This window comes from Lacerta agilis, chromosome 1 (assembly GCF_009819535.1).
Source record: "Lacerta agilis isolate rLacAgi1 chromosome 1, rLacAgi1.pri, whole genome shotgun sequence".
In the NCBI taxonomy this organism is placed as follows: domain Eukaryota; kingdom Metazoa; phylum Chordata; class Lepidosauria; order Squamata; family Lacertidae; genus Lacerta; species Lacerta agilis.
In genome coordinates, this window is record NC_046312.1 from 104,179,393 (window position 1) to 104,192,121 (window position 12,729).

A 12,729-nucleotide genomic window follows, 5' to 3' on the forward strand; every position below is an offset into this window, starting at 1 on the left:
TCCAGCAAACTTCTGCAATAGGAAATAGGTGGCGGGACTCTCTCTCTCTCTCTCTCTCTCTCACACACACACACACACCCACCCTCCTCAATTGGCGGAAGGGCCGCTGGTCACACGAAGAAAAGCTACAAAGCCCTCCAATGCACAGCTGAATTTATCCAATGTTGCCTTTGGGTCTTGTGATCCCGACAGAGCTTTTGCGTCTTTAAGGGCAGGCAGAAATTCAACTGGCACAGCTTTCCGTCATCAAGGGACGCTCCTGTCAAACGCCTTGCTGCGTCCCTCCCAGCTGTGAAAAGGCGGTCGGAAGCAATTGGAACCTCCTTGCTTAAGTTTCCGTGTGTAAACTTAAAACGGCACTTAATGGAAATGCTTGAGTTGAAATACTTGGAAGGTTATTCAGATGAACCTGGCTCCTTTCCCCTCGAGGAACCTTTTAGCTATTGGTGCTTCTGTCAGAAATGCAAAAATCTCCTTTTTGTACGCTGCGCTAATTATTTCAGCATAATTTATTGTTTCCATGCTTGCAATCAGTACTAATCCACTATTGACTGATCATTTGAATTTTGCACACGGATGCAAAATATGGGAACATTAAATGTCACAGTATCCTATAACGAGGTCTTGTTTGTGTGTGATAATACTGGTAATCCCCTTTCATGTTTGTACCCAAGACATAAGAACAATTGCAAGTTAGGTTAGTTATCTTTTCTTTTTAACCTAAAATTTAAATTACCATAAAAGTATTTTCCCTGGAAGGTGGAGACTTGGCTTGAGTAGGTGTTTGGAAAGTAGGAACTACAAAATGCTTCTTCAGTTAAGTTATATGCACACTGACCAGTAGAGGGTATCAGTGTTGCTTTCTTAGTACACCAGCAATATGGGAATGCTATGCATTTTTTAATAACAATATACAAACAACTATGAAAGTAAACTGCCTTGCATTATCATTAATTTCAGTGATAGTAACTATACCTTTGAAATTGATGGAACTTGTTTAATATTGACAGGATTAGGATTTCCCATTGGCCATGTTCCAGTTCTAATAAATGTTTCAACAACACATTTTTCTTACTGGTTCTGCATCTAACCCAGTGTCAGATTTCATTTTGTGCAAGACTCTCTGTAAAGCTGGAAAGACCTCACCACCATCACCTGTTGAAATTTGGCATGGTGGTACTTTTTAACAGCTGCAATCCCTTAGGAACCTTAGAGCAGAACTATGCGATGGCAGCACACCCAGGTCTTAAAATGTGGGTTCCTGCCAAACACCCTGTAAGGCAAAATATGGAATGAGTTCAAGTGGGAAAGTTCTTGTGAGTGGTACAGAACCCTTCAATTCCCTCCCTCCAGCCAATTTTTTTTCCCTCAGCTGCTGTTTGAAACAAGGAAAAAGTTCAGCTGGATGAAAAAAATATTAAATGGTGTGTATGTGTTTATGAATGAGAGAAAGTAAGGAATACATAAAATGGGAAGCTGCCTTGCACTGTTTCAGGCCACTAGTTCAGCTTTTACTCTGACTGTCAGCAATTCTCCAGGATTTCAGACAGGAGACTTTTCTAACCCGATTTCTTGGAGATGGCAGGAATTAACACGAGACCTTCTGCAGCAAAGTGGATGCTCTACTTATGTGCTGCCGCCAGTATCAAGTGTCATTGTGCCCTTTTGAGGAAGCTGCAGTGAACACAGTTATTTACAAGTAAACATGCCGATGGTTAGGTTGACAGGCTTTGCAACATGGAAGTTACCGTTTTGCAGTGATGTGGTCTGTTTCGTTTACAATAAAAGTGGGATGGAAACAACACATCTCCAAAATTTTTACGAATTTCTACAATGTTGCCTTTGGCACCTCAAAGAGCAAGTTAACTTTTCAGGGTATGAGTTCTTCGAATAGCAATTTAAAAAAACAGCTATGGAGAAACAGAATAGGAAATTCAAAAATTCAGATTATTATTTTCAAATAAAATCTTAAACTCAATGCCTTGCTGACTCCGTTGTTGTTGTTGTTAGAATTTGTATACAGTACCACTCTTCATCCACAGATCTCATCCTACCCATAGTTATCAGGAACTCCCATTGGTTTTCAGTTTTTAAAGTGTGTATAACATTGTAGCCTAACTGCGTATCAGAGAGGCAACATGTCTCCGATCTGTTGTGTTTTGCAATTAGTTTGAATATGCAACTAAAATTGGATTAAGTGCAATGTACGGTAATGTGGTATGCGCATTGCACATGTGGTTCCTTCAAGGGCATGATCTAAAAGTCCAGGATGTAATAATCTTGCTGAAGCAAAGCAGGTCTAGATCTAGTTTAGTGCGTAGTTGGTAGGCTATCTGAGGACCCATAAGTTCTGTGATGGAAGAAAGCCAGGATATAAATGAAACTAGTGATCTTTTTTTAACAGCCACCCAGTGGCAAATATTCCCTTTTGGGGCAAGGTGTTCATGTGGAATGGCAGTGGCCAAGCTTCATATGTGCTCAGAGGAAACAAGATTATCTGGAACCATTTAAGTCTGGCTTCAGGCTTGGTCATGGCACTAAAACTGCCTTGGTTGCCCTGGTAAATGACATTGGCCTGGAGAACTGAAGTGTAACCTTGCTTGTACTTGATCTCTCATGACTTTTGTTACTATTGACCACAGTATACTGGAGGATAGCTTTAATACTCACAAACTTCTAACTTGCATCCATTCACAGACAGGGTATCATCCTCCTGTTGTTTTCTGTGTCTGAAAAGGAAATAATCCCCTCAATATAGTAAGTTAAATATAGCATCTCTTTTTTTTTTTTAGCTCCCTTATGCATGCGCTGATGACATGCTGGAAGCCTAGCATCATGAACCTGGAGAGGCAGTGTGCAGGATGGTCTACTCTAGCCGATGACTGAAGATACGAAAACAACACAGCTTTAGACCAAGTCAGACCATTGTGGTCCATTTAGCTCAGTGTTGACTGAAGTATAGGCTGGTTGCAGCTCTTCGGAGTTTCGGGCAGCAGAAGGGTTCAAAGCAGCTGCTCTACCCCTGAGCGAAGGTATTTCCCATAGCACCATTAGCTCTGACTGCATCATAGAAATGGAAGGGTCCACGAGGGTCACCTAGTCCAACCTCCTTGTGGTGACTTCCAAATCTACAGTTCTGTGAAGCAGTTTATTAAACAGAAGAGGAAGGAGCAAGTCCTGGGCTCTGTCCAGGTGTCTCGTCTCACTTGGCAATCATTATTAAGTACAGTCCGTACCTTGGTTTTTTTAACAGCTTAGTTCTCGAACGCTTTGGCTCCCGAACACTGCAAACCTGGAAGTGACTGTTCCAGTTTGTGAACTATTTTTGGAAGCCGAACGTCCGAGGGGGATTCCGCGGCTTCTGATTGGCTGCAGGAGCTACCTGCAGCCAATCAGAAGCCACACGGTTTTTGAACGTTTTGGAAGTCGAACGGACATTCGGAATGGATTCTGTTCGACTTCTAAGGTATACGACTGTATGGGAGAAGTGGAAGACTAAATAGGCATACAACTTCCTTGCAAGTCAAGTAATTATTTTGATTGTATTCACCTTTGTCACCTGTTATGCCATTTTCCCTTCTTGAAAAAAAGGACAGAAGACACCTCAGAACAAGATTACTTTTTAAATCTTTATTAACTGTATGTTTGTGGGTGTTTTTTAAAATACTGAACAGTACAAAAACATTTTTAACAGGTGAAAAGCACTGAAATCAGCTTAAATTATCTCACAAGTACAAATCTAATCACCATTGAAGCTTTCTACTAAATCTACTATTTCTAAGACCATGACCCCACAGGTAGGTTTTGTTGCGAACTCTCAATACAGATATATTAAGGCATTTGCATTCATTCACATCATGACATTTCCCACAATATGGCAGAATAGATATTCCAGAAAAAAACCCGGCACACACAATTAAAAACATAATTTAAAAAATTTCTATCAGAATATTATACAAATAAACACTTTGTAGAAACACTGGAATCTTTTGTGCATATTTATCTACATCTTGCATTACTGAATAGCCCTGATAATATATTTAAAATAAACTTTCCATTTTTAGATTCACATCAATAAAAAAGCCCACAAGTGCAAATAGTCATAAATTCAGTAATGCTGAGCACACTTATTTAGTGGAAATTGCCCCAAACCCTGGTTACTACTGCACATGCAAAAGAGTACTTAATGGAGTATGCCCTGCGCTGGGAGATACATATGTCTCAATCTTTGCAATATAAAAGCTTTTAACATATGGTCATCCAATTTTCTTTCCAGTTCCCTGGTGTGTGGTGTGTATGCTGAATGTAGCCCCCCAGTTCTTTTCTCTGCCACCTAGCAGATGACTGGCGCTGTCAAAGGTAACCACACCAGTCATCTGTTTGGCACAAGTACCTGTGTGTCAGGGCATACATTAGAAACAGGTTGTGATGCATATTTTATTAAATAGTGAACAAGCTTCTTCACCATTACTAATTTAGGACTTGGTTATGGGCATTTTTATCTAACTATTCTAAATCATGCTTCCAAAAAAAAAAGACAAAGTGCATTTTTTCTCCTGTGTGTACATGCACATGCACATGCACACGCACACACATACACACGCATCACTATCATTCACCAGTCCCTCATGGGCTATTATAGGCACTATATTAAAGACCTTTCTGCACAAACATTTTGTGTGCAACAAATGTCCAATTTTTTTGCCGGTTTGTTGTACAACAGCAGCAGTTGTGTTATCACAATTTCCAGATATTAAAAGAGGAGCATTTTGTATCTTGGAGATCACAGCCTACCCAAGCTAGCACATTCATTGCTATTGGGACTGCTGTATTGTTGAGGGCACTTGTTGGAGATTGTGAGACAGTGTGTGTCCAGTTAAATAACTCCTCTCCAAAACCCTTAGATATTTCTTTTTTTTTAAGGTGTGCAGAGCCACATACGTGGCCTTCCTTATACATCACACTATCACCCTCCCTTATTATGTACTGATAAGATTATTATACTGCTGTCACCGAAAAGACACTTGCGGGCAGAAATGCATGAGTAGCAGACTTTAAATGATCCTGCAGAAATACCCCAGCCAAAGAGATCTATAGCAGGAAGAGACTAGTAGCAGTCCAGAAGAACTAACTGTGAAGTTGGACAAAGGTCTACTCGTGTGTGTGTGGTGTGTGATGTGATATATATATGTATGTATATATATATATATATATATGTGTGTGTGTGTGTGTGTGTGTGTGTATATATCACACACCATAGGCAATGTTACACAATCTTGAAAAAAGGGACTCACATGCATGCACTCATGCTTCCAAAGGAAAGCTAATAGGGTGGTTTTCATTTTGCTAATTAGAACAAGATTGAGTAGCTACATGCTCCTATATCTATGCATAGTATGCAGAACAATGGATGTTGGGCCAAGGAAAAACAGTCCAGAGCCCTATGCATCCAATGATTTCCTGCTCTCGTACATGAAGATTTTCTTCATGTATCTGTTAAGGCACCTCTTTTCTATTTGCATATGGAACGCTTTTGTCTCGTTTAATAAATGGGAATCCTCTACCTATGTGGGATTCTTGGGGGGCTTTTTTTGGCCAAAAAACCCCCCAGCATAAAAATAAATTGAGTAGTAAGCCAATTATTTTTTTAGTATTATCTTTGACAGCATTCCTTAAGTCAGTAGTATTATCAGAACAATTAGTTAAATATTTATACGGTACATTTTTATTAAATTAATGGAGTTATTGATGATAAAAATAGAAGCTGTCCCTTTATCTTGTCCAAGAGACAAATATGCTACATTTTAAATGATATGTGTCTTATAACTACCCCTCTTCTTCTAAAGCTCACTTAGGGGTTGGCTGCTGTGTTGAGGCCACTTTGATTTGCTCTTTGTGACAACTGTCACCACATGGTGAGCCGGTTGTGTGCAGAAGCTTATCACATGAAGCCAGGTCATAACACAGAACCAAGAAAAAGACTCTTTGGTGACATGAGGGGAGGAAACACCACCCAGAAGTAGGAGCTACACAGTAGGAGCTATAGTCAGAAGAAGAAAATGTGGATGACCCCATTTAACCATGGTAGTGCTTTGACCCCACACGTCTGCGTGTCTTTTAGATGCTAATCAATGGGTTGCATTCAACGAAGACAAACTTAAGAGGACACCCAAAGAAATTAACGGACCTAAGTAGGGCTAACAATGCATACCGCTCAATATATTTTCTGTATTAGTACAGAACAAGATTAGTACCCCTTTAGAAGTACCAAAAATATGGCAGAGGTATATAAAGACAAATGTCAAACAATATCAACATGAAGCACAGTCTTTCTCCACTTGCTATAGGCTAGTACATAGTAGGGGTCTGAATCTTTCATTTAGCCCTTGGTTTCCATTTGGCCTCTTATGTGTGGGGACGGTATGGCTTATTAAAGTTAAAAATGTTTTCAAAATACAGACTGACAAATTGTTGTTATTCTTTTAACTGTTGTAACTAAAAAGCTAACTAAAGAACTGAACCAAAGATGGGAGGGATCTTTGGAACTTTTATTGAAAAAAGGTCAACATTTCAAGTTTGTATTAAAAACATTTCAAGTTTCTTTCTTTCTTTAAAACAACCCTTCTGTACCCCAATAGGTTTTAAGTAAAAGAGTATGGTTGATACATTATGCATTTTGCGCCCAGTGAGTCGATTCCAAAAGATTCTCTAGGCATCAATCATACTTCATATAGGTTGATAAGAGCATGTCTAAAAATCAGTGTCAGGGTCATATCTCAACGCATGTGCAAATCTTAAAGACCATGGAAAGTGCAAAGTCTGATTGGAGTTTAAATCAGTTGATGAAACACAGTAGACTTTCCCTCCTCCTTTCAAATGTTCGGGTGTGTGTGTGTTAAAGGTTGCTGTCAAACCCTGAACAAAAAATAGATACTGAACCCAGAGGTCAGCATTTACCTGCTACTGAATACATTTGGTATAGTTTTGCCAAACCAAAACCTATAAAATTACGCCTAAACAGCCCAATCCAGCAGGAACTGTTCCTCAGTCACCATCTCTGGAAAACATAGTGTCCGTTTCATCTTCGTACAACCCCCGTTCATAGCGTACCGAAGAGAATCCACCCCAATTCAGTCGTTTCTTCTTATACAGGAAGCATATCAATCCAGCAACAAGTGCGACAATAATTAGAATAGCGAGAGCTATTGCCCCTCCTACATGATTAGAGACTGTAAGAAAAAAAACAACCCAAAGTCATCCACCCGTAACTATTAATCCAGAAGCAACTTGACTGAAAATCATAGAGTCATACCTTGGGTTGCGAACGTGATCCATGCGGGAGGCATGTTCGCAACCCGCAGTCTACGCACGCGTGTGACGCGATCTGGTGCTTCTGCGCATGATGTTCTTTTGCGCATGTGCCGAAACCCGGAAGTAACCTGTTCTGGTACTTCTGGGTTCGGCGCAGTCCGCAACCCGAAAAAGCGCAACTCGCAGCGTTCGCAACCTGAGGTATGACTGTGTATATTATACAGGAGTTGCACGAGGCTACTTCATGCCAGCTAGCATGCAAAGCATTTCCCTGCCTTTACTGCTCTCACTTTCAGCAAGAAAAGCCCTTCAGTGCTCTTTGCATTGAGGAAATATGGGCATTCTCTATTACCTCTGTCCATGTTCGCAGAAGCACAGGGAGCCCCTACATATTTGCAGGAAAGGGAGGTTTTTGTAGGGAGATGGGTTTTCTCCTCCTCCACAGACCTCTGTATTTATTATGTGTAGTATTACCTATAGTATTATTATTGGTGTCATGATGGTGATGATCTGCATCTTACTGATATAGCAACATCACATACAGTTGCTGCTGATGAGAGATGGACCCCCACCCCCTGCTGACACAATCACATGCCAGTTTAAAAAGCTACATTATTTTAAAATCAAAATCATACATACCTTGAGGAGCTTTGCAAACAACTCTGCTTTGGAGACTTTTGCAGTCAGTTTTGGACCATGTGCCATTTGTTGAAAACACAACGCTACATTTACCATTGGCTTTTCCTTTTCCCTTTTCCCAGTTGACATATTTAATCTCTGAGCCATCAAGCCACTTCATGGGTTCAGCTGTATATTAGGGGGGGGGGAACCCCACAAAAAAGTTATTCCTTAACAGCAAAAATGTGCTACAATTATTACAATGTGTACAAGCAGCAATTTAATTATATAATGTTCAGAGTCAGAAAAGTCAACTAAGCACCAATAGTCAAGAGTCTATTCAGCTTCTAAAACCTTTAGTGCTGGCAAAAGGGTGCAGAGAGCTGAGAAGCAGGGAAGCCTAGGAAAGAAGGTCTATGGTAGGTATAGAGCAGGGGCCAACAACCTAAGGCCCATGGGCCGGAAGCGGCCCGCAGAGGTCGTTTGACGGGCCCACAAGCCGCACCTGAACTGAGCTGCCCACTCGCACGCTGCGCTAAACCGACACAGCGCAGGGACTCAACTGAATTCAATGGAGCTTACTTCTGAACAGCCACGGTTAGGATTCCAGCCTTAACAGTTATAAGTCACAACTGCTTCACTGCTTACCATTTTCTTGCATTCCAAGCCATACTCTGCCAGTGATGAAATAATGTTCTCGTAAGTGTGCGCTCACAAACTTATTTTCTTCCTCATTTTCTATAGTCAAAAGTGTTGCAGAAGGATCTAAGCGGATAATGTTAGTGGTCAAAAGTGAAAATAACTTCTTGAAAGTTCTCTTTATTAACATTTATGGAAATAATTTATGGCAACATTTAAAATAAAATAAAAAATCAACTCTCTATCCAAAATATTCTTAATTATATTATTGTCTCTTTTTTTAGACATAACATGATGCATAATTTGGACATACCTAGCTTCTTGCAGACTTCTTTAGCTTCTTTCCAATTGTATATTGAGAAATTGTAAAATGCTAAATCAAATGCATAGCAATGCTGTTGATACTGTATCCACTGTGAAGCAATACCAGTAGTTTTTGGGCAGTATGTGGGATTTTCTGCTTGCTTTGACTGTACTTCTGTGAAAATATAAATAACATCATCATCATCATCATCATCACCCAAACATCTTGAGGCACTCCTATCATCCATTCAGGTGGTTCAATGGAGCCTCGATAAGCCATTGTCACATAAACACAAACTGACTGTTGGCACATCTGCTGCTGTGTTGGAGCAATTTAGTTTACTGTAAAGGTACAGGACTATGATCCATCGGAGGACATCCCAGGGAAAACAGACCTTTTCCTCCAATGCCTGAGATGGAATTCCAGAGTCTACCTCTGAATGCCAGTTTCTGGGAGAATTCTGTTGCACTCAGATCCTGCTTCGATGTTTCCCATAGGCATCTGGTTGGCCAATGTGAGCATGGGATGCTGGACCAGATGAGCCACTGGCCTGATCCAGCATGGCTATTCTTAAGGTTTTGGTGGTTTTTTCTTTCAGGGAATTGTACTTAAGCTTTAATCTTATCTATCTATCTATCTATCTATCTATCTATCTATCTATCTATCTATCTATCTATATTGTCTTGACCAACCATCCTCAACATGTTACTTAGAAGGTCTCAAAACCAGTAGGACTTGCTTTTAAGGAAATGCTTTTAATATAGGGCCAGGGGTTGGGGTAGGAACTGCCCTCATCAATCTCTTTGGTCTTAGCCAGGGGTCGGCAATTTTTTTCAGCAGGGGGCTGGTCCACTGTCCTTCAGACCTTATGGGGGGCCAGACTATAGTTTTTTTTGGGGGGGGAATTAACGAGGGTCGATGAGTGGTGCGTGAAAGGGCTCCGGAGAGGGGCTGCTTTAAACGGTGGCCGCTTGAGGGGGTGCTCAGCCAACCACAGCTCCTGTGTCTTGCGAGCAGCAGGGGCTGGCGGCGGCAGGATGATGAGCGGTGCGCAAAAGGGCTCTGGAGAGGGGCTGGCACCAACAAAGCCCAGCCCCCTTTCTCCTCTAAGCAGGGCGGGGAGAAGCCAGGAAGGAGGGAGGAGATGCCGCCGCAGTGTGTGTGTTTGTGGGAAATGGCGCAGCCCGAACGATCAGAATCAGACCCATGCGGTGATTCCCGGACCATCCGTGGACTGGATCCAGAAGGCAATTGGGCCAAATCCAGCCCCCGGGCCTTAGTTTGCCGACCCATGGTCTTAGCACTACACTGGACACATGAATGCAGACTTACTGTTTGAAGGGTAGTAGCAAATAGCACCATCAGCACGATATGAGCAATCCAAGCGATTCCAAAATCCTTTAGTGTCCAGTGAGAAACAATTTCCAGGAGAATGTGAATGCTCATATTCCCAGGGCTTGTAGTCAAATGTGCTTCCATCAGACCACTCAAAATCAGAATCGCTTTCCTAGAAAAAGAGCAATTCGATTCCAGTTGAACAAGTGCAGATGTCACTTTTTGTTTTAGCGAACACTGGGATAAACAGGCATCATGGCTAATTATTGGAACAGGATAATTGACGTTTAAGCCCATTTTCATGCGGATTCTTTGAATCTGTTACTTTTCAGCATCCATGCTCATTATCAAAGCAATTCTTTTTTTATGCACCACCCAGTGAACTGATATATTCTATTATTGTATTTGGCACTGGAATAGGTACCATGTTTTCCCTTAGGGAAAACGTGGACATGACAATATTCATGCAATTAGTAATTACATGCCTATAGGTGTGTGTGCATGTGCACGCTTAAAAAAAAAAAGAGTAAACAGCAGATGTGGGTCCCCAATGCAGATTAGGAACCTGGCTGGAGGTAAGGTAGGGGGACTTGAACCCTTTTCACCCTGGACTGCAGTCAGTCTGGATCAGGGCCACCAATGGGATTCCCCCCCCCCAATGAATAGCAGGTGAGTGGGGTCTGATTAGGATTGTGACTTCCGATTGTGACTTCAGTGGAGGTCAATGGGTTAAAGCTCCCCTACCGCACTACCAGGTTTTGATTAAAATCATTGCTCCTGCTCTTTACTTGAAACAAAACTGATTTTACACCGTTGTTAATTTCATTAATGATGCCACATCTAGATACTGTATCATGGGTCCTTCCCCTCTAAATATAATACTATTAGGAAGCAGATGCCACCTATTTTAATGGAACTCCCTTCCAGTAAATCTGCACATGGTAACTTTCAGTCCTTAAGAGTTCTCTGGATTAGCTCTGCTCCAAAAATAATCCAACATTTTTTCCCCTCAAGACTGCAAAGAACATTGGGTATGAGAAGCACTGGAAGATTTATGAAGAGGCAACTTTGGAATTAAAACTGAAAAGGGACAGGTGCAGTTGAAAATGGTCTGGAGGTTGAAATGAGAAAAACAAAATGGTATTTGGGGCAATCAGTAAGTGATGTTAGGACTTGCTTTGATACCCGATTAATGCAGTCAAAACAAAAATGTACCAGTCTGGCATAAAGCCCTTTCTTTTTTTGCCTGATCCAAATTTTGAGGTTATTCACAGGTCTAGAGATCTCTCACCACTGCCTCAAACATTAGACAGCAGAAATACTAGGTGCAATCCTATGTACTCTTACCTCAGAGTAACTCCATCAATCTCAGTAAGATTTACATCTGAGTAAATATGTATATGAAGATCAGTATCCAGTCATTTTAATAGCAATTTGTGTGATGTGAGAAGAAGAGTTTGGATTTGATATCCCGCTTTATCACTACCCGAAGGAGTCTTAAAGCGTCTAACATTCTCCTTTCCCTTCCTCCCCACAACAAACACTCTGTGAGGTGAGTGGGGCTGAGAGACTTCAAAGAAGTGTGACTAGCCCAGGGTCACCCAGCAGCTGCATGTGGAGGAGCGGAGACGCGAACCCCGTTCCCCAGATTACGAGTCTACCGCTCTTAACCACTACACCACTTAAGAGCCATTAAGTGTGGAGAAAGTAGCCATCTGATCTCTCTCTCGCATAGGTGTTCTATCAATGTGCTATTTTACTCTGATCAATAATTTCCTGTTCCTTTAGCTAAACCTATGTGTTTAATGTGTAAAGGTAAAAAGGTAAAGGACCCCTGGATTGTTAAGTCCAGTCAAAGGCGTTTCTCCACAGACAGCTTTCCGGGTCATGTGGCCAGCATGACTAAACCGCTTCTAGCACAACAGGACTCTGATGAGTGCCAGAGAGCACGGAAACGCCGTTTACCTTCCTGCCACAGTGGTACCTATTTATCTAATTGCACTGGCACGCTTTCGAACTGCTAGGTTGGCAGGAGCTGGGACAGAACAATGGGAGTGCACTCTTTGGCGGGGATTCGAACTGCCGACCTTCCGATCAGCAAGCCCAAGAGGCTCAGTGGTTTAGACCACAGCACTACCCGCATCCCTACAATGTGTTTAATGTGTGAGACAAGTTAAAATATTGTTAATGAAAATGAAAAGCAGGCTCAAAACCTTTAAAGATAACAGCATGGGGATATGGTTGTAAAAGCTCATGAAACAGTTCAAACTCACATTATGATTAGATAAACCAATCCAAAGTGCATATCCATCTCTTTTTACAATATTTTCCAGAAACACTTGCTGCGATTCGCTGTGTACGCTGGCTAAATCACTGCCATTTTGCTTGCATTCTCTCCATGCATCATACCAACTGAGCTGTTTTTGAAGGATCCAGTAAGTGTTATTTCCATGGGGTAGTTTCTCAGGCAGTGGTGGTTTGTATTCTTTGGGTCCTATTTCAATATTGCAACAAGAACAGAA

General features: G+C 41.5%; 1 protein-coding gene across 1 annotated transcript in view; it reads right to left on the minus strand.

Annotated features, from left to right (window-relative positions):
* Positions 1 to 6,339: 6,339 nt before the first annotated feature.
* The window catches only part of LY75 (lymphocyte antigen 75), a 53,358-nt gene continuing 46,968 nt past the window's right edge, over positions 6,340 to 12,729 (minus strand). Inside the window, exons 30-35 of the mRNA XM_033165733.1 lie at positions 12,481 to 12,701; positions 10,205 to 10,379; positions 8,882 to 9,046; positions 8,578 to 8,694; positions 7,951 to 8,118; positions 6,340 to 7,229 (exon numbers count right to left, since the gene is read on the minus strand). Of these exons, the coding sequence (XP_033021624.1) occupies positions 7,045 to 7,229; positions 7,951 to 8,118; positions 8,578 to 8,694; positions 8,882 to 9,046; positions 10,205 to 10,379; positions 12,481 to 12,701 (1,031 nt within the window). The 3' untranslated portion in view covers positions 6,340 to 7,044. The remainder of the gene's footprint in view (positions 7,230 to 7,950; positions 8,119 to 8,577; positions 8,695 to 8,881; positions 9,047 to 10,204; positions 10,380 to 12,480; positions 12,702 to 12,729) is intronic.